Source organism: Mobula hypostoma, chromosome 4, assembly GCF_963921235.1.
Source record: "Mobula hypostoma chromosome 4, sMobHyp1.1, whole genome shotgun sequence".
NCBI lineage: Eukaryota > Metazoa > Chordata > Chondrichthyes > Myliobatiformes > Myliobatidae > Mobula > Mobula hypostoma.
In genome coordinates this window covers 190,577,532-190,596,263 of record NC_086100.1, presented here as the reverse complement: position 1 = coordinate 190,596,263, position 18,732 = coordinate 190,577,532, and the positions used below count along the sequence as shown (strand labels likewise).

At 43.7% G+C, this 18,732-nt stretch overlaps 1 protein-coding gene across 2 annotated transcripts in view; it reads right to left on the bottom strand.

Annotated features, from left to right (window-relative positions):
- Window positions 1-18,732, bottom strand: part of LOC134345844 (dedicator of cytokinesis protein 2-like) — a 1,258,793-nt gene that overhangs the window by 897,565 nt on the left and 342,496 nt on the right. For both annotated transcript variants that reach the window (XM_063047144.1, XM_063047146.1), the window contains one exon: window positions 12,492-12,589. In XM_063047144.1, coding sequence (XP_062903214.1) covers window positions 12,492-12,589 — 98 coding nt within the window. The remainder of the gene's footprint in view (window positions 1-12,491; window positions 12,590-18,732) is intronic.

The window sequence follows — 18,732 nt, the reverse complement described above, 5'->3', positions numbered from 1 at the left end:
ACCTGGTGGAGTGACACCTACACCCACTCCCTGATGCCTGGTATACAGTGCGAAGGGGAATGGGTTCAGTGCATGGGCAGCAGCTGCAAACTGGCTACGCACCAGTCCACATGGATGGGCCATTAGCAGCAAGAGAATTGCAACCCTGAGACCCAACGTATTCCCCTACTTCCAATTACAGGGGGAGAGGGCAACCTGATACAGAACCAACAAACTTATGAAAGGAAGCAACTTATTCCAAAGATACAGAGCACTATAACAGGAGCTTTGGCCCACCGAGTTCTCATTGCCCAGCAAGCTCTCATTTACGCTAATCCGACAGTCATTATTTTTATTATTATTTACTGATTTATTTTTCCTATATTATCATAAACTCCCCCTAAATTCTACCACTCACCTACATACCAGGCCAATTAACTCACCTACCCACATGCCATTATGGTAAACACGAGAGATTCTGCAGATATTTGGAATCCACAGTAAAACACACAAAAATGCTGGAGGAGTTCAGCAAGATCTAATTCTAGTCTTTTCTGCTGAGGTTAGGTGAGGACTTGAGGTCATTATGGTTTAGGGGGAGCTTCACTCAGAGAATGGTTTGAGTGTGGAATGAGGTGCCAGAGGAAGCAGTGGATGCCAGTTCACTTACAAAATTTTTCATACATACAGTACAGTAACTGGCTCTTCCGGCCCAACAGGCCTAAAGTCCCAAATACACCTAAGTGATCAATTATCCAGGGTGGCGGGGTGGAGATACGTCTCTACCAAAGGAGGTGTAAAGCGCTCGTTCTCCTCCGCTAGACTGGGGGTCACCCTTAGGCAAGGTGTAGCACTCGCTTAGCCCCCCAATCAGGGTCACATGAAGCCATGGGGGCAGGTGGTAGTATGAGCAGCTACTGTAGATCACAAGTCCTGGTTATGTGACCACTGACACCAGGCAGACTATCTCCGAAGAGTATTGATAATGGCTGAGGTCACCCATCTCGTAAAGGCACTGCCCAGAAGGCGGCAATGGCAAACCACTTCTGTAGAAATATTTGTCATGAACAATCATGGTCAAAATTATGATCACTCATACCATGGCACAAGTTGAATGAATGACAAAATTAACCTAGAGTATAAATCAATATGTCTTTTGAATATGGTAAGAAACCTGAGCCTCTTGAAGCAATGCATGTGGTCAGGGAGCAAATGTACAAACTCCTTACAGACAGCGGCAGGAATTGAACCCGGGTTATAGTTATGCTATAGTTCAAGTGAAGGTCAATGCATTAGTCAGAACAGCTCAGCACAGACTAGATGGGCCAATGGGCTGTTTCTGTGCTTTATGAATCTATGACGCTAACTAATACAGTGTTGGTAGGCTTGGTACAGAATTGAACACAGCTAGTGGTTTGGATGAGTTATGGCTCACTGAAAGGTACATACAAGGAAGAGGAGCATATCTCACCCATAATTATCCTGTGAAGAATTGATGCAGAAATAGAAAAAAAACCTTTGAATGCTAAGAGTGAGTCATTTAGACCAAAGACATTTGGTCTATCAATGAAGAATGGCTGGTTCCTTTCTCCACTAATGTCCCTAAAATTAATTAGATTGTGGCATTACAGTCTCTCTATTAATACTGTCTGTCCAATAGCAATTCAAAACACTGCAGGTTATCATTTACCAGTGAATCATTTTGGATTATGCTATGTAAGTACTGAATTCTAATTAAGTTGATGGAAATTACAAATTGGACAAAAAAATCTGAATTTCATCGCTGTCATCCTCTTAGCTGGAATGAAAGAATTCAGTACTGCAAATAACACTGAAATGTTTCTTCTGAGAGCTCCTAGTTAATGCTTTTCTACATAGACATTAATCAAGTCAACTCAAGTCAAGTCACTTTTTATTGTCATTTCGACTATAACTGCTGGTACAGTACACAGTAAAAATGAGACAACGTTTTTCAGGACCATGGTGCTACATGAACAATACAAAAACTACACTGAACTACGTAAAACAACACAAAACTACACTAGACTACAGACCTACCCAGGACTGTATAAAGTGCACAAAACAGTGCAGGCATTACAATAAATAATAAACAAGACAATTTGCACAGTAGAGGGTAGTAGGTTGGTGTCAGTCCAGGCTCTGGGTATTGAGGAGTCTGATGGCTTGGGGGAAGAGACTGTTATATAGTCTGGTCGTGAGAGCCTGAATACTTCGGTGCCTTTTGCCAGATGGGAGGAGGGAGAAGAGTTTATATGAGGGGTGCGTGGGGTCCTTCATAATGCTTTACGGATGCAGGGTGTGGTGTAAATTTCCCCCGGGATTAGTAAAGTATGACTATGACTATGACTATGAAATGTCTCTAATGGCAGGAAGAGAGACCCCGATGATCTTCTCAGCTGACCTCACTATCCATTTCAGGGTCTTGAGATCTGAGATGGTGCAATTCCCGAACCAGGCAGTGATGCAGCTGCTCAGGATGCTCTCAATACAACCTCTGTAGAATGTGGTGAGGATGGGGGGGTGGGAGATGGACTTTTCTCAGACTTCGCAGGAAGTAGAGACGCAGCTGGGCTTTCTTTGCTATGGAGCTGGTGTTGAGGGACCAGGTGAGATTCTCCGCCAGGTGAACACCAAGAAATTTGGTGCTCTTAATGATCTCTGCGGAGGAGTCGTCGATGTTCAGCAGAGAGTGGTTGTTCCGTGTCCTCCTGAAGTCAACAACCTTCTCTTTGGTTGTGTTCACATTCAGAGACAGGTTGTTGCCTCTGCACGAGTCTCTTAGCCGCTGCACCTCCTCTCTGTTTGCTGACTCATCGTTCTTGTTGATGAGACCCACCATGGTCATGTTACGATCGTGTTCACGATCATTATCACAAAGAATATTTATTTATTTATTGAGATACAGCATGGAGTAGGCCCTTCTGGCCCTTCGAGCCATGCCCAGCCTCAGGTGATTAACCCTAGCCTAATCACGGGACAATTTACAAATAGTAATTAACGGTACATCTTCGAACTGTGGGAGGAACCCTGCAAGTTCATTAGGGTGAATGTATAAACTCCTTACAGGTAATGGGGGGGGGAGGAGGGAATGAACCCAGGTCGCTGGTATTGTAGAGCGTTGTGCTAACCACTATGCAACTGTGTCACTCCCAAATATACATTGGGTCACATAGAAATAATTTGGAGGCCTTCAGAGAGATTGAAGATCCAAACCCAACTATTCAAGAACAGTTTCTTTATCTCCACTATAAGATTTCTAAAGAGTTCCTTAACCTGCAAACACTATCTCATTATTTTTTTTCATTTTGTAACAATTGGTAAAAACTTTCCTTTCAAGTTATTTAACCACTTCTGTAATTTTTAGTAATTTTATATCTTTGCACTGTAATGCCGCCACAAAATAATGAAAGTTACGACTCATATGTCAATGATAATAATACTGATTCTGATCCTTCTTGGCATTAATAATTCATAATGAGTATAAACCTTGGGAAATCCGGATTGAAGAGGCAGTTGAGTATAAGAAAGCCAAACACCAGAGGCTGGTAGAGCAGTGCCAGAGACAAGGGTGTAGGGCAGAATGCGAGCCTATAGAGGTGGGCTGTAGAGGTTTTGCTGGCTGCTCATTCTGCAGAACCTACTCTCTCCTTGGCATTATGGGGGCTGCAAAGAAAAGAACCATCAGGACCAGCAGAGAGGCTGCTGAGTGAGCCTCCTGATGGCTATGGATGTGACCCGAGGACCAGTGCCGCTGGGAGACAAACCGGGGCCTGACCGACCCTGGCTGGGTCACCTGGGCGAGAGTGTCTGACCTTGAAAGACCTGAAACACCCAATGATCTCAGGTTAAGCCACTGGCGACATGGTCCCGCGAATCCTCGGATTTATTTCAACATCATAATTACAGCAGAATTTGACACTGCCCTGGAGCTTAGCAGAAACATTCAGCAAATCATTATCTTATTGTTAAATGTGTTTAGTTTTCTGGGCATCTTTGATACCAATCCACAGCTGTTCTATAAGATGGTCATAGACTCAGAGAGTTATGCAGCCCACACTTGTCCATGCTGGCCATGAGCTAATGGACAGAGCTAATCCCTTCTGCCAGCACTTAGCCCATATCTGTCTAAACTTTTCCTGTACATATACATATCCAAATGTCTTATCAATGTTGCAATTGTACCCACTACTACAGATTCCCTTGATGGCTCATTTCATACATCCACCACCCTATGTGGGAAAAAAAAGCGTGCTCCTCAGATCAATTTTATATCTTTCCCCTCCTGTCTTCAAACTGGCAGGTGATGTGGTGAAATTAGCCAACATTGTTTCCTAGAAATGCTCACAGAGAAATGAACAGAACTGAGCACTGCTGTCTGAGATGATTCTTTCTCATAACCCAATAACAGTTATTACCCTTTAACCACCAGACTCCTGAACCATGGTAGATAACTTCACTCACCCCAACTGATTCCACAACCTACAAACTCATTTTCAAGGACTCCACAGCCCACATTCTCAATATTATTTATTTATCGATTAATCTATTATTTATTTATTGTACTGTATTTACACAGTCTGTCTCCTATATATTGGTTGTTTGTTAGCCTTCGTCTGTATGCAGTTTGTGTCCACCCAGTTCATGCTCTCTTCTCACTGCTGCCATCAGGAACAACTTACAGGAGCTTCAGGACCCATACCAGCAGGTTCAGGAACTGTTACTACTGCCGAAACATCAGGCCCTTGAACGACAGAGGATAACTTCACTCAACCTCACTTGCCCCATCACTGAAATGTTCCCACAACCAATGTTCCCACTTTTAAGAACTCTTCGCCACGTATTCTTGAGATTTATTGCTTATTTATTTATTTTTTATTATTTATTTCTTTTTGTAATTGCACAGTTTGTTGTTTTCTGCACTCTGAATGAAGACCCTAGTCTTTCATTGATTTTATGGTGATTGTTCTATAGATTTATTGAGTATGCCTGCAAGAAAATGATTCTCAGGGTTGTATATGGTGACATACATGTACTTTCATAATAAATTTACTTTGACATTTGAACTTCATCGATTCTATTATATTTCATTGTTCTACTGTGAATACCCGCAAGGAAATGAATCGCAGGGTTGTACACGGTGACATGTATGTATTTCGATAATACATTGACTTTGAACTCCGAATGAAAGGAATAACCAAGTGGATGTAAATTCTTCCACAGTTTGTTCCATTGAAGTGCAGAATCTAATACATTTCACGTCAATCCATTTGAAGTGATCTAGCATGTAATGAGGAGCTATGAATCTCATTCTCACTGTGTACTCCTTCAAAACCTTGTACGCATTTTCTTTTTCTCCAGAGGGATTGAAGATCTACACTCAACAATTCAGGCACAGTTTCTTCTCCTCCACCATCAGATTTCTGAAGAGTCCAAAAACCCCATTAACGCTCATTATTTCCTTCATTTTCCCTACTTCTTTATTTTGTAATTTTTTTTGTATTTGCATTCATTTTTCGAGCAAATTGTGTTCCCTTTTCTTTTCATTTATTTAATTACTTCATGGATTTTTTAGAAATTCTATACCTTTGCACTGTACTGCTGTGACAAAATAACAAAAAGAAATTCACGACACACATGCCAGTGATAATAGATCTGATTCTGATCCTGTTCTGCATTAGTAATTCGAAAGGAGTATAACTACAGTATTGCAGAATTTGCCACTGCCCTGTAGCTTAGCAGAAACAATCAGGAATCATTATCTTATTGTTAAATGTGTTTTGTTTTCTGCGCCTTTCAGAGACAAGGAATCAAGAACAAACAGGCAGAGGTTTTAGGTGAAAGAGAAGAAATTTAATAGTTCAAAGTAAATTTATTATCAAAGTACATATATGTACAAAGAAGAAATATTCTAATGGCAGGATGACACAACCGTGGCTAACAAGAGAACTCAAAGCCAACACAAAAGCCAAAGAGAGGGAATATAATCGAGCAAAAATTAGTGGGAAGTTGGAAGATTGGAAGCTTTTGAAAATCAACAGAAGTAAGCCCACCAAAATATTAAAGAGGATACCAAAAGTTTCTTTCGATACATAAAGTGTAAAAGAGGTGAGAGTCGATATCAGACCACTGGAAAATTATGCTGGAGAGGTAGCAATGGGGGACAAAGAAACAGCGGATAAACTGAATAAGTATTTTGCCTCAGCCTTCACTACGGAAGACACTGGCAGTACGCTGGAAGTTCGAGACAATCAGGGGCCAGAAGTGAGTGAAGTTACCATTACTAGGGAGAAGGTGGTTGGGAAACTGAAAGCTCTGTAGGTAGATAAGTCACCTGGACCAGATGGGCTACACCCCAGAGTTCTGAAAGAGGGGGCTGAAGAGATTGTAGAGGCTTTAGTAATGATCTTTCAAGAATCACTAGATTCTGAAATGGTTCCGGAGGACTAGAAAATTGCAGATGTTACTCCACACTTCAAGGAGGGAGAGATGTAGGGGAGAGGTGGAGCACAAGCTGGCAGGTAATAGATGAATATGGGTGAGAGGGTGTTTAGTTGGTGGGGGGGAGGAGGAAGTTAAGAGGGACGATAGGTGGATAGGGGAAGGGGATGAAAAGGAATCATGTGAGAAGCTAGGAGGTAAGGAACCAATGTTTGCACTATCGGCACTCTCGCCCAGCTCGGAAGGCCTTGAGCCTTCTTCAGTGAACTGAAGCCAGGTTTCTGGGTAAAAGTCCCCCAGAAAACCCAGGAAGAGATCATTGAGTCTGAAGAATCAATGTTGTCAGTGTTCGTGTGGAAGGAGGTGATATCCCTGGTAAGGGGATAAAGGTAGATTGATGAGGGAGGAGATTTTTCTTTATATTCTGGCTTTTGCCCTCCTCTTTTCCAGTCCTGGTACGGTAACATAGTGGTTAGCACAATGTCTTACAGTACAGGTGACCTGAGTTCAACTCCCATCACTGCGGCCTGTCAGGAGCCTGTACTTTCTCCCCATGACCACGTGGGTTTCCTCTGGGTGCTCCATTTTCCTCCCACAATCCAAAGACGTACCGGTTGGTGGGTTAATTGGTCATTTTATATTGTCCCATAATTAGGCTAGCATTAAATCGGAGGATTGCTGGGTGGCGTGACTCGAAGGGCTGGAAAAGTGTTATACCTCAATAAATAAAGTGTTTTGGCCAAAACCCTCGGCTCCAGAGATGCTGCCTGGCCTCCTGAGTTCCTCCAGCATTTTGTGCCTGTGTCGATCCAGATTTCCAGCATCTGCAGAATCTCTTGTGTCTCCAAACCATTTGGTTCGTTATCACAAACACGAGAATGCATGCATATTGTGTGTGTTGCTTTGGTTCCACTATCGTCAACAATGGGGCGGAGTGAGGACAAACGACAGCTGAGGCTCAGACATGCACGCCTGCCCGTCATGAATTCATTTGACTGCCTCGCCACTGTCCAAATGGTCCTTACTTCCACTGGAACAATTTTTGTAAATCTTTTCTTTTGTAAATTGTTTGAAACAGGAGCACCCGGAGCACTACGTGGCCACGGGGAAAATGTACAAACTGTGAACTGAACCCAGATCTTACAGCCAGCTCTGGAGGGCGACTGTGCAAACTGCTATGATACCATGCTACCCTGCTGTGGCAATGGCATGGAAGTCACGCAAATGCACCCTGCTGCACAACCTCTTCTAATAAACAGAACCACTGATGGTGATAAAGATCACGAGGTGACATCGGTTTGGGGCTGTGGTCAGGATCGAACACTCAAGCCTCTGATTTAAAGGTAAAGATAAGCATTTAAAGGTATCCGCCCAGCCACGACCGCAAGAAGGTTTGAGGTCCTCATTAACATACACAAAATGTGAGAGGAACTCAATTAGGTCAGCCATCATCGAAGGAAAGGATTCAAATATCTTCATTCATAAAAAGGTACAGTACAGAAACAGGCTCTTCAGCCCATCTAATCATACCAACCTATTTAAACTGCCTGCTCCCATTGACCTGCCCTCCATACTCCCACCATCCATCTACCTATACAAATTTCTTTTTAACATTGAAATCAAGCTCACATGCACCACTTGTGCTGGCAGCTCATTCCACACTCTCTCGGCCCTCTGAGTGAAGAAGTTTTCCCTCACGTTCCCCTTAAACTTTTCACCTTTCACCCTTAATCCATGGCCTCCGGTTGTGGTTCCACCCAACGTCAGTGGGAAAAGCCTGCTTGCATTTACCATATCTCAGACATCCCACCTCTCCCGGAAGTTCCGGGAGTCTCCCGCATATTGATAACAGCTCCCTGACGCCTGGAAATTATATGCAATATCCCAGAAATCGATTTTTTGGAGAGGGAAAGAGGGAGCATCCTGATTGGTCACTCTTCGTGCTAAGTAGACCTATCAGCTTTCTCTGTGGGCGGGCTTTACAGTCGACCTCAAAAATAATGGCAGTGTTACTCACCGCACTGTTTGCAACAGTGACTTTTCTATTGCCCATAGTGGGTTAAAATGTAAAAGACATGTTGAGGTGAGTTTAACAGGTGTCATTTCATTCATTAGCATAGCTAACGTTACTTAAACTTGCTGGCTAGCTGCTAAGGAGCTACTCTACTAAGTAGCTATCCTATGTGATGAGGCCAAACTCCCTGTAGACTTGCTTAAAGTTGTAATAGAATAAACATGATAATATAATATAAGTACATTTTTAATGTCACATTTTCTGCATATACCCAACTTGGTTTACAGATTAGACAAAATCACTAAACAAAGTATTACATACACCCTTGGAGGTTGACCAGGGTGGGGGGGGGGGGGGTGATATGGGGATATGGGATTGTGGGAGGTGGTGGTGCTACCTCCCTGAAATGAGTTTTTGCAGGGTGGGATGTCTGATATCTATACCTGTCTTACGATCACAGAGAATGCAGCTATTTGTGCAAATTGTATTCTGGATAAAATAAATGAGAACTCCCGATCTCCTCCCATGCTAGACTATTGTAAAGGATTCAATAACCTTCCAAAACTCACATTCATTATTTTGTTTTTGAAGAGAAACACATTGGCAGATGGTGGGGAGAATGCCAAATCCTGCCTGCAAACTGCTTCAGAAGCAAGCACCTACCAGATGAGGCCATTTTGTAAGTTCTGGCCAACTCCAGCCGATGCCGGAGTTAACTCACAGAATGCTGATCAGCATTTTAGTGGGCTGTCTCGCCTCATCAGCTGCATCACTGTTCACTCTTCGGCGCACAGGGCAGGTAAATATGTCCTTGAGTCTCCAGCAGCGAAAATAAATGCCAACTTTCCAGCTGAGTGGACTGCAAAATATCTTGTGCTAATTGGAGACTAATCGCATCAAAGCAAGAGGTATTCTTAGGAAGCCTGTTGGGCTTGAAAAATCACCATTGTCACGTGGACCTCAGCTTAAGTCACCATGAAGGGAGGAACTCGTCCTTGGTTCTCTATCTCCGCAGACGTGGCCTCTGCAACTTTAGTGGAAACATTTAAGCATTAACTTTATTTGTCACATGTACATTGAAACATAGCGTGAAATACGTTGATAGCATCAATGGACCAACACCATCCAAGGACGTGCTGGGAGCAGCCTGCAACTTATGAATGCTTCTGGCACTAACACAGCATGCCCACAACTTACGAATGCCTTAACCCGTACGCCTCTGGAGCGTGGGAGGAAACCGGAGCACCCAGAGGAACTCCATCCGGAGAGAACATACAAGCTCCTTGCAGACAGCGGCAGAAACTGAACCTTGATCACCGGCACTGTAAATCGTTACGTCAACCGCTATGCTATTATGACACCTGTGTGCTTAAGTATATATGCTGATTACCTACACTTGCACGCGTAATGGCCTTACAAAGTCATGCAGCACAGAATCAGCCATAAGACCATAAGAAATAGGAGCAGAATTAGGCCATTTAGCCCATCAAGTCTGCCCCACCATTTGATCATGGCTGATTTATTATCTCTTTCAACTCCATTATCCAACCTTCTCTCTGAAATCTTTGACACCGTCAGTAATCAAGGATCTATCAGCCTCAAAGTCAGGTTTATAGTTATCAGTGTATGTCGTGAAATTTGCCGTCTTTGCAGCTGCATACAGTGTAATGCATAATAATAGAAAAACAATTATGATTACGGTAAGTATATATACTACATATTAAGTAGATAAATTTAAAAAGTAGTGCAAAAAGTAGTGATATGGTGCTCATGGGTTCAATGTTCATTCCAAAATCTGATAGCGGAGGAGAAAAAGCTGTTCTTGAATCACTGAGTGTGTGCCTTCAAGCTTCTGTACCTTCTTCCTAATGGCAGCAATGAGATCAGGGCATGTCCTGGGTGATGGGGGCCCTTCATGATGGATGCCACCTTTTTGAGGCATTGCTCCTTGAAGATGTCCTGGATGCTATGGAGGCTAATGTCCATGATGTAGCTGACTAAGTTTACAATTTTCTGCAGATTATTTCAGTCCTGTGCGGTACCCTCCCCTCCCCCCCAGACTGGATAGAGATGCAGCCAGTTAGAATGCTCTCCACTGTACAGCTGTAGAAATTTACGAGTGTTTTTGGTGACATACCAAATCTCCTCAAAGTCCCAGTGAAACTCCTAATTTCCTTGTAGCTGCATCAATATGTTGAGTCCAGGTTAGATCCTCAGGGAAATTTGAAAGAGCTCACCCAGGAGCTTGAAATTACTCACTCTTTTCAATTCTGGTCCCTCTATGAGGATTAATATGTGTTCCCTTATCTTACCCTATCTGAAGTCCACAATCAGGGTATATTTGCTTTAAATATACCCAAATGACTTAGCCTGCACAGTGTCTGTGGTAATGAATTCCACAAATTCACCACTCTCTGGCTGAAGAAATTCCTACTCATGTCTGTTCTAAATGAACGTCCTTCTGCTCTGAGATAGTGCCCTCTGGCTCTAGACTCCCCCATCATAAGAAACATCCGATGTCAACTCTAACCAGACCTGTTAAAGGGTTATTGAAGACGAGCAATTCATAAATAAATAAAGACCTAAGCTATATTTACTATTTATCTTGCAATTTTCTCTGCTTATACTTTTCCAGAGATTTTTTTTCTTTCCGCTGCACTGGCAACATAGCCAAGAAGGCTCACCAGCGCCTCTACTTCTTCAGGAGGCGTAGAAAAATAGAACTTTGCCCGTTGATCCTCACCAACAGAAAGAATCCTGAACCGATGTATCATGGCTGGTTGTGGCAACTGCTGTGCCCGAGACCACGAGAAACCGCAGAGAGTTGTGGACACAGTTCAGCACATTATGAAGCTTGGCATGCGCCCCCCACCTCCATGGACTCCACCCACACTTCTCATTCCCTCACAAAAGCAGGCAACGTATTCAAACCCTTCCTGAAGCAGGGTTCAACATATGTGCTTAATGTATTTAAAGATCACACTCACCCCCAACATACTCTCTTCCCGCTTCTCCCATCATGCAGAAGATACAAAAGCCTGAAAGGACGTATTTACAGGCTCAGGAACAGCTTCTATGCCACTGTTTTCAGACTGCTGAATGGATTGCTTTGGCAAAATGGACACCTAACCTCACAATACATCTTATACGGCCTTGCCTGCCTGCTATGCACATTCTCTGTAACACTTTATTCTGCATTCTGTTATGTTTTCCCTTGTACTACCTCATGGATAGCACACAAAACAAAGTTTTTAAGAACACGTGGCAATTTAAAAACAAATTATCAATTTCTCATAGGTCAGATATTTCCCCATATGATGTCAGAATCCCGGAGCTAGGAAAAACAGTCCCAAACATTGAAGAGACTAATGTATACCCTGCAATACCCAGTATCTCATCACCAGGACAGCAAGAGCTGTTCACTGTTCATTGTTTACCCATGCTGCGTTCTTCAGGTGCAATTTGAATTATATTTCATCCACTTGTTTTACGTATTGCACTGTAGTGCGGCCGCCAAAAAGAAACAAATTTCATGACACGTGTAAGTGATGATGAACCTGACCCTGATTCAGATATGATCTCTAATGCGGACAGAGAGTGAGAAGGTGGATAGGGAGAGTGGAATGATGGCTGGGAGAATGAGAAGGGAGAGGGGAGGGAACAAAAGGCTCCAGGAAGACATTCTGTAATAACTAATAATCTAATTGCTTGGAATCAAATGACCTTGCCACACCCTTGCCACTCCCAACATGTTTTGCTTCCGTCAGATTTACAAACTCGCTCTCTGCTCCACATCAACAAATAGAGTACTGCGCAAAAGTCTATGCATTGTGGGTGCACCGTGGTCCACAGGAACGTTGCTTCGGCTGGTGTATACACTCGGAAAACAATAAACTAAACATGAATTTGAAATACATGGAAACATGGATCTGCTGCCGCAGAGTGACATGTCAGGACTTTTCCACCAGTGGTCAGCTCACTGAGTGACAATTAAACAAGAGACAAGCTGCCACTGTTTTCTCGCACTGCTTGCACCTACCTTGACGACCTCCCCTCCGTCTACCTTCATCAGCTTTCTCAGATTCTCGTTCAGAGCCCCGATGTTAGAGCGCCACTTCAATAGGCCTAAGAGGTCCACTGCGTTCCGGAGAAAAATAAAACAAAAATCACAGATTACAATCTATTTTGAAGCTGTACTTTTAAAATATTTTCTATTGATCTGAACAGTGAGTTCACGGAAATAAGGGCAACACACACAAAATGCTGAATGAACTCAGCAGGTTAGGCAGCATCCACGGAGAGGAATAAAAAGTCCACGATTCAGGCTGAGGCCCTGCATGCTTCAAGCTGTCCTCTCCAAAACCTATTTCTTTGGAAAGGATGGATAGTTCAAAAACACAAATTTTGGAAAGTCACAAGGTTTATTGGTGGGGTTGTATCACTACAAATAACTTACTATTAATGAAGTTTAAATAGCAGAGGACGTGAAAGAACAGAGAGCAACGAGTGGACAATTGATATGACTCCCCTAAAGGGTATTGAGTAAATTAGAAAGGAAGATGGTTCAAGTAGATAAGACTAAAGAGATATTAGTTGGGAGGAAAAATAATTAAGAGAAATAAAACCTCATTATGGTCTTGCGGTTTCTCTTGATTCTGCATTGTTATTGTTTCACCTTGCACGACTTCAATGTACTGGATAAAGATCTGATCTGTATGAACACTATGCAGCAAAACAAACTGTTCACTATATCTCAGCACATGTGAACATAAGCCAATAATAATAATAATAATAGCCTCCAACCTGATGGCATGAATATCAATTTCACCAACTTTTGGTAAATTTTCCCCACTCCCCATTCCCTCTTCTTTTATCCCCACTCTGGCCCTCCCCCCTTACCTTTTCACTTCTCCTCACCTGCCTATCGTCTATGCTGGGGTCCTTACTCCTTTCCTTTCTCCTACGGTCCACTCTCCTCTCCCATCAGATTCCTGCTTCTCCTCCCACCCACCTGGCTTCACCTCTCACCTTTTAGTTGTCCTCCTTCCCGTACCCCCCACCTTATTCTGGCTTCATTGCCCGTCCTTTCCAGTCCTGATGAAGGGTCTCGGCATGCAACATCACCAGTTTATTCATTTCCACAGATGCTGCCTGACCCGCTGAATTCCTCCAGCAGTTTGTGTGTGTGTTGTTCTGGATTTTGAGTATCTGCAGAAAATCTTCTATTTATGAGTTCACTGAAATAAAGTTACCTGTGTCCTTCACCCCTCCAATAGGATACTGCATTGAAGGATAAAACAGAACAGCAAAAGGCTATTTGGCCCATTAACTCCATGCTGACCATCACGCTCCCATCTGCATTTAATCCCATTTTATCCCCACCCCCATTTATGCAGATATGCACTTTAAATTGACACCATGGTTGGCACAGACATAGTGGGCCAAGGGGCCAATTCCTGTGTGGTATCACAAGGTACCATAAGATATTAGGGAAAAATTAGGCCATATTTCATCATGGCTGATCCAACCTTCCTCTCAGCCTCAAGCTCCCACCTTCTCTCCATATCCCTTGATGCCCAGACCAATCAAGAATCTATCAACCTCTGCCTTAAACATACATAAAGAATTGGCCTCCACAGCTGCTTATAGGAAAGAATTCTGGAAATTCAGAACTCTCTGAAGAAATTCAATAGACAATAGACAATAGGTGCAGGAGTAGGTCATTCGGCCCTTCGAGCCAGCACTGCCATTCACTGTGATCATGGCTGATCATCCACAGTCAGTATCCAGTTCCTGCCTTATCCCCATAACCTTTGATTCCGCTATCTTTAAGAGCTCTATCCATCACTTTCTTGAAAGCATCCAGAGACTTGGCCTCCACAGCCTTCTGAGGCAGAGCATTCCATATATCCACCACTCTCTGGGTGAAAAAGTTCTTCCTCAACACTGTTCTAAATGGCCTACCCCTTATTCTTAAACTGTGGCCTCCGGTTCTGGACTCACCCATCAGCGGGAACATGCTTCCTGCCTCCAGCATGTCCAATCCCTTAATAATCTTATATGTTTCAATAAGATCCCCTCTCAGTCTTCTAAATTCCAGAGTACACAAGCCCAGTCGCTCCAATCTTTCGACATATGACAGTCCCGCCATCCCGGGAATTAACCTTGTGAACCTAAGCTGCACTCCCTCAATAGCAAGAATGTCCCTCCTTAAATTTGGAGACCAAACAGTACTCCAGGTGTGGTCTCACCAGGGCCCTGTACAGCTGCAGAAGGACCTCTTTGCTCTTATACTCAATTCCCCTTGTTATGAAGGCCAACATGCCATTAGCTTTCTTCACAGCCTGCTGTACTTGCATGCTTGCTTTCAGTGACTGATGTACAAGAACACCTAGATCTCGTTGTACTTCCTCTTTTCTGAACTTGACTCCATTTAGATAATAATCTGCCTTCCTGTTTTTACCACCAAAGTGGATAACCCTCACATTTATCCACATTAAACTGCATCTGCCATGCATCTGCCCACTCACCCAGCCTGTCCAAGTCACCCTGCATTCTCATAACATCCTCCTCACATTTCACACTGCCACCCAGCTTTGTGTCATCGGCAAATTTGCTAATGTTACTTTTAATTCCCTCATCTAAATCATTAATATATATTGTAAACAGCTGCGGTCCCAGCACTGAACCCTGCGGTACCCCACTGGTCACGGCCTGCCATTCCGAAAGGGACCCATTAATCGCTACTCTTTGTTTTCTGTCAGCCAGCCAATTTTCAATCCATGTCAGCACTCTGCCCCCAATACCATGTGCCCTAATTTTGCCCACTAATCTCCTATGTGGGACTTTATCAAAGGCTTTCTGAAAGTCCAGGTACACTACATCCACTGGCTCTCCCATGTCCATTTTCATAGTTACATCCTCAAAAAATTCCAGAAGATTAGTCAAGAACAATTTCCCCCTCGTAAATCCATGCTGACTCAGACTGATCCTGTTCCTACTATCCATATGTGTCGTAATTTCGTCTCTTATAATTGACTCCAGCATCTTACCCACCACTGACGTCAGGCTAACCGGTCTATAATTCCCTGTTTACTCTCTTCCTCCCTTCTTTAAGAGAGGGACAACATTAGCCACCCTCCAATCCACAGGAACTGATCCTGAATCTACAGAACATTGGAAAATGATTACCAATGCGTCCACGATTTCTAAAGCCACCTCCTTAAGTACCCTGGGATGCAGACCATCAGGTCCCGGGGATTTATCAGCCTTCAGACCCAATAGTCTATCCAACACCATTTCCTGCCTAATATAAATTTCCTTCAGTTCATCCATTACCCTAGGTCCTTTGGCCACTATTCTATCTGGGAGATTGTTTGTGTCTTCCCTAGTGAAGACAGATCCAAAGTACCTGTTCAACACATCTGCCATTTCCTTGTTCCCCATAATAAATTCACCTGTTTCTGTCTTCAAGGGCCCAATTTTGGTCTTAACTATTTTTTTCTTTTTCACATACCTATAGAAGCTTTTACTATCCTCCTTTATATTCTTGGCTAGTTTACCTTCATACCTCATTTTTTCTCCGCGTATTGCCTTTTTAGTTACCTTCTGTTGCTCTTTAAAAGTTTCCCAATCCTCCAGCTTCCCACTCGTCTTTGCTATGTTATACTTATCTTTTACTTTTATGCTGCCCATTACTTCCCTTGTCAGCCATGGCCTCCCCTTACTCCCCTTAGGATCTTTCTTCCTCTTTGGAATGAACTGATCCTGCACCTTCTGCATTATTCCCAGAAACACTTGCCATTGCTGTTCCACTGTCATTCCTGCTAGGGTATTGTTCCATTGAACTTTGGCCAGCTCCTCCCTCATAGCTCCATAGTTCCCTTTGTTCAACTGTAATACTGACACTTCCAAGTTTCCCTTCTCCCTCTCAAATTGTAGATTAAAACTTATCATATTATGGTCACTACCTTCTAATGGCTCCTTTCCCTTGAGGTCCCTGATCAAATCCGGTTCACTGCACAACACTAAATCTAGAATTGCGTTCTCTCTGGTAGGCTCCAGTACAAGCTGTTCTAAGAATCCATCTCAGAGGGACTCCACAAACTCCCTTTCTTGGGGTCCAGTACCAACCTGATTCCTCCAGTCTACCTGCATGTTGAAATCCCCCCTAACAACTGTAGCATTACCTTAGCGACATGCCAATTTTAACTCTTGATTCAACTTACACCCTACATGTTTGGGGGCCTGTAGATAACTCCCATTAGGGTCTTTCTACCCTTAGAATTTCTCAGTTCTATTCATACTGACTCTACGTCTCCTGATTCTATGTCCCCCCTCGCAAGGGACTGAATATCATTCCTCACCAACAGAGCCACCTCACCCCCTCTGCCCATCAGTCTGCCCTTTCAATAGGACGTATATCTTGAATATTCATTTCCCAGGCCCCGTCCACTTGAAGCCATGTCTCTGACATCAACATCTCCAACATCGTACTTGCCAATTTCCAACTGAGCCTCAAGCTCATCCACTTTATTTCTTATACTCCGTGCATTCATATATAATACTTTTAATTCATTACTGACCTCACCTTTCATGTCAATTCCTATTTCACTTGGCCATACTGTATGATCCCTTCTTGAGCTTTCTGCTCTGTTGATTCTGTTGTCTTTCTTAACTTTTCTTATTCTCACTTTCCCTTTAACTCCATCCTTATATTTCCAGTTCATGCCCTCCCGCCCCCACTATTTAGTTTAAACACACCCATGCTGCAGAGGCAAACCTGCCTGCCAGAATACTGAGTCCCCCGCCTGCTAAGGTGCAACCCGTCCCTTTTGTACAATTCATCCTTACCACAAAACATACCCCAGTGGTCCAAGAATGTAAATCCTTGCTTCCTGCACCAGTTCCTCAGCCAGACATTCAGATCCATTATCTCCCTGTTCCTGCCCTCTCCAGCACGGGGAACTGGAAGCAACCGGAGATAACCACCCTGGAAATCCTGCTTTTCAGCCTTCTTCCGAGTTCTCTGAAGTCACTCTGTAGAATGTCTTTCCTGTTCTTCCCCACGTCATTTGTGCCGACATGCACCACCACTTCCAGATGTTCACCTTCACTCTTGAGGATTCCCTGCAATCGGTCCGTGACATCCTGGATCCCGGCACCAGGGAGGCAACACACCATCCTTAAATCTCGCCTGTTGCCGCAGAAACCCCTTTCTGTACCTCTCACTACGGAGTCCCCTACTACCACGGCTCTGCCTGACGTCCGTCTCCTCGGCTTTGCTTCAGCGCCAATTGTTGACTGGCAGACCTGACCGCCTCTCAGGCTGGCAGTGTCTTCTGTCCCGACAGCTTCCAAGAGGGAGAACCTGTTTACGAGAGGCACATCTCCCGTGGTCTCCTGTACTTCAAGCATCCTTTCCTTGCTCATCATCGCTCCCCTTCTCTCTTCCAGTATCCTCGGTGTAACGACCTCACTGTAGGTCCTGTCCAGAAAACTCTCGTTTTCCTGGATGAATCTGAGGTCATCTAGTTGCTTCTCCAGTGCTGCAACATGGTCCTTCAGAAGCTGAAACTGGACACATTTTCCACAGGTGTAGGATCCAGAGGCACCATCAGTGTCCCTGACTTCCCACATCATGCACGCAGCACACTGAATCAGCCTAGCGGTCATCTCTTCACCACTTCTCACCCTCTCCAACTGTGGCGTAGTCTCCTCGCTGAAGACTCTCGAGCCAAAGCCTTCCTACTCTGTCTCCCTATACTCCGTCGCCCGCTACAATGTCGCCCGCTCTGTCAAACTGCTCTCTTTTAAATACTCCCGCTGACTCACGGACTGACTTGCACGCGCTTGTGCAGTCCTGTCCTGATCAACCGCCGAGAAAAATGGCCGACTTCCACAAACTGCTCTCTTTTAAATACTCCCGCTGACTCACGGACCGACTTGCACGTGATTGCGCAATCCTGTCCCGATCAACCACTGAAAAAAAAATATATTTCTTATTCTAGCTTATTCTTATTGTACTGCCCTATACTGCTGCCACAAAACAAATCTTATAAACACGAAAAAGACTGCAGAGGCTTTATATCCAAAGTCACACACAGAAAATGTTGGAAGAGCTCAGCAGATCAAGAAGCATCTATGGAAAAGAGTAAACAGTCGGTGTTTCGGGCTGAGATCGATCTTCAGGACATATTTCATGACATATATCAGTGATAATAAACCTGACTACAATTCTATTTCTGATCTGTATAAAATGGTATAAAAATGAAATCTCT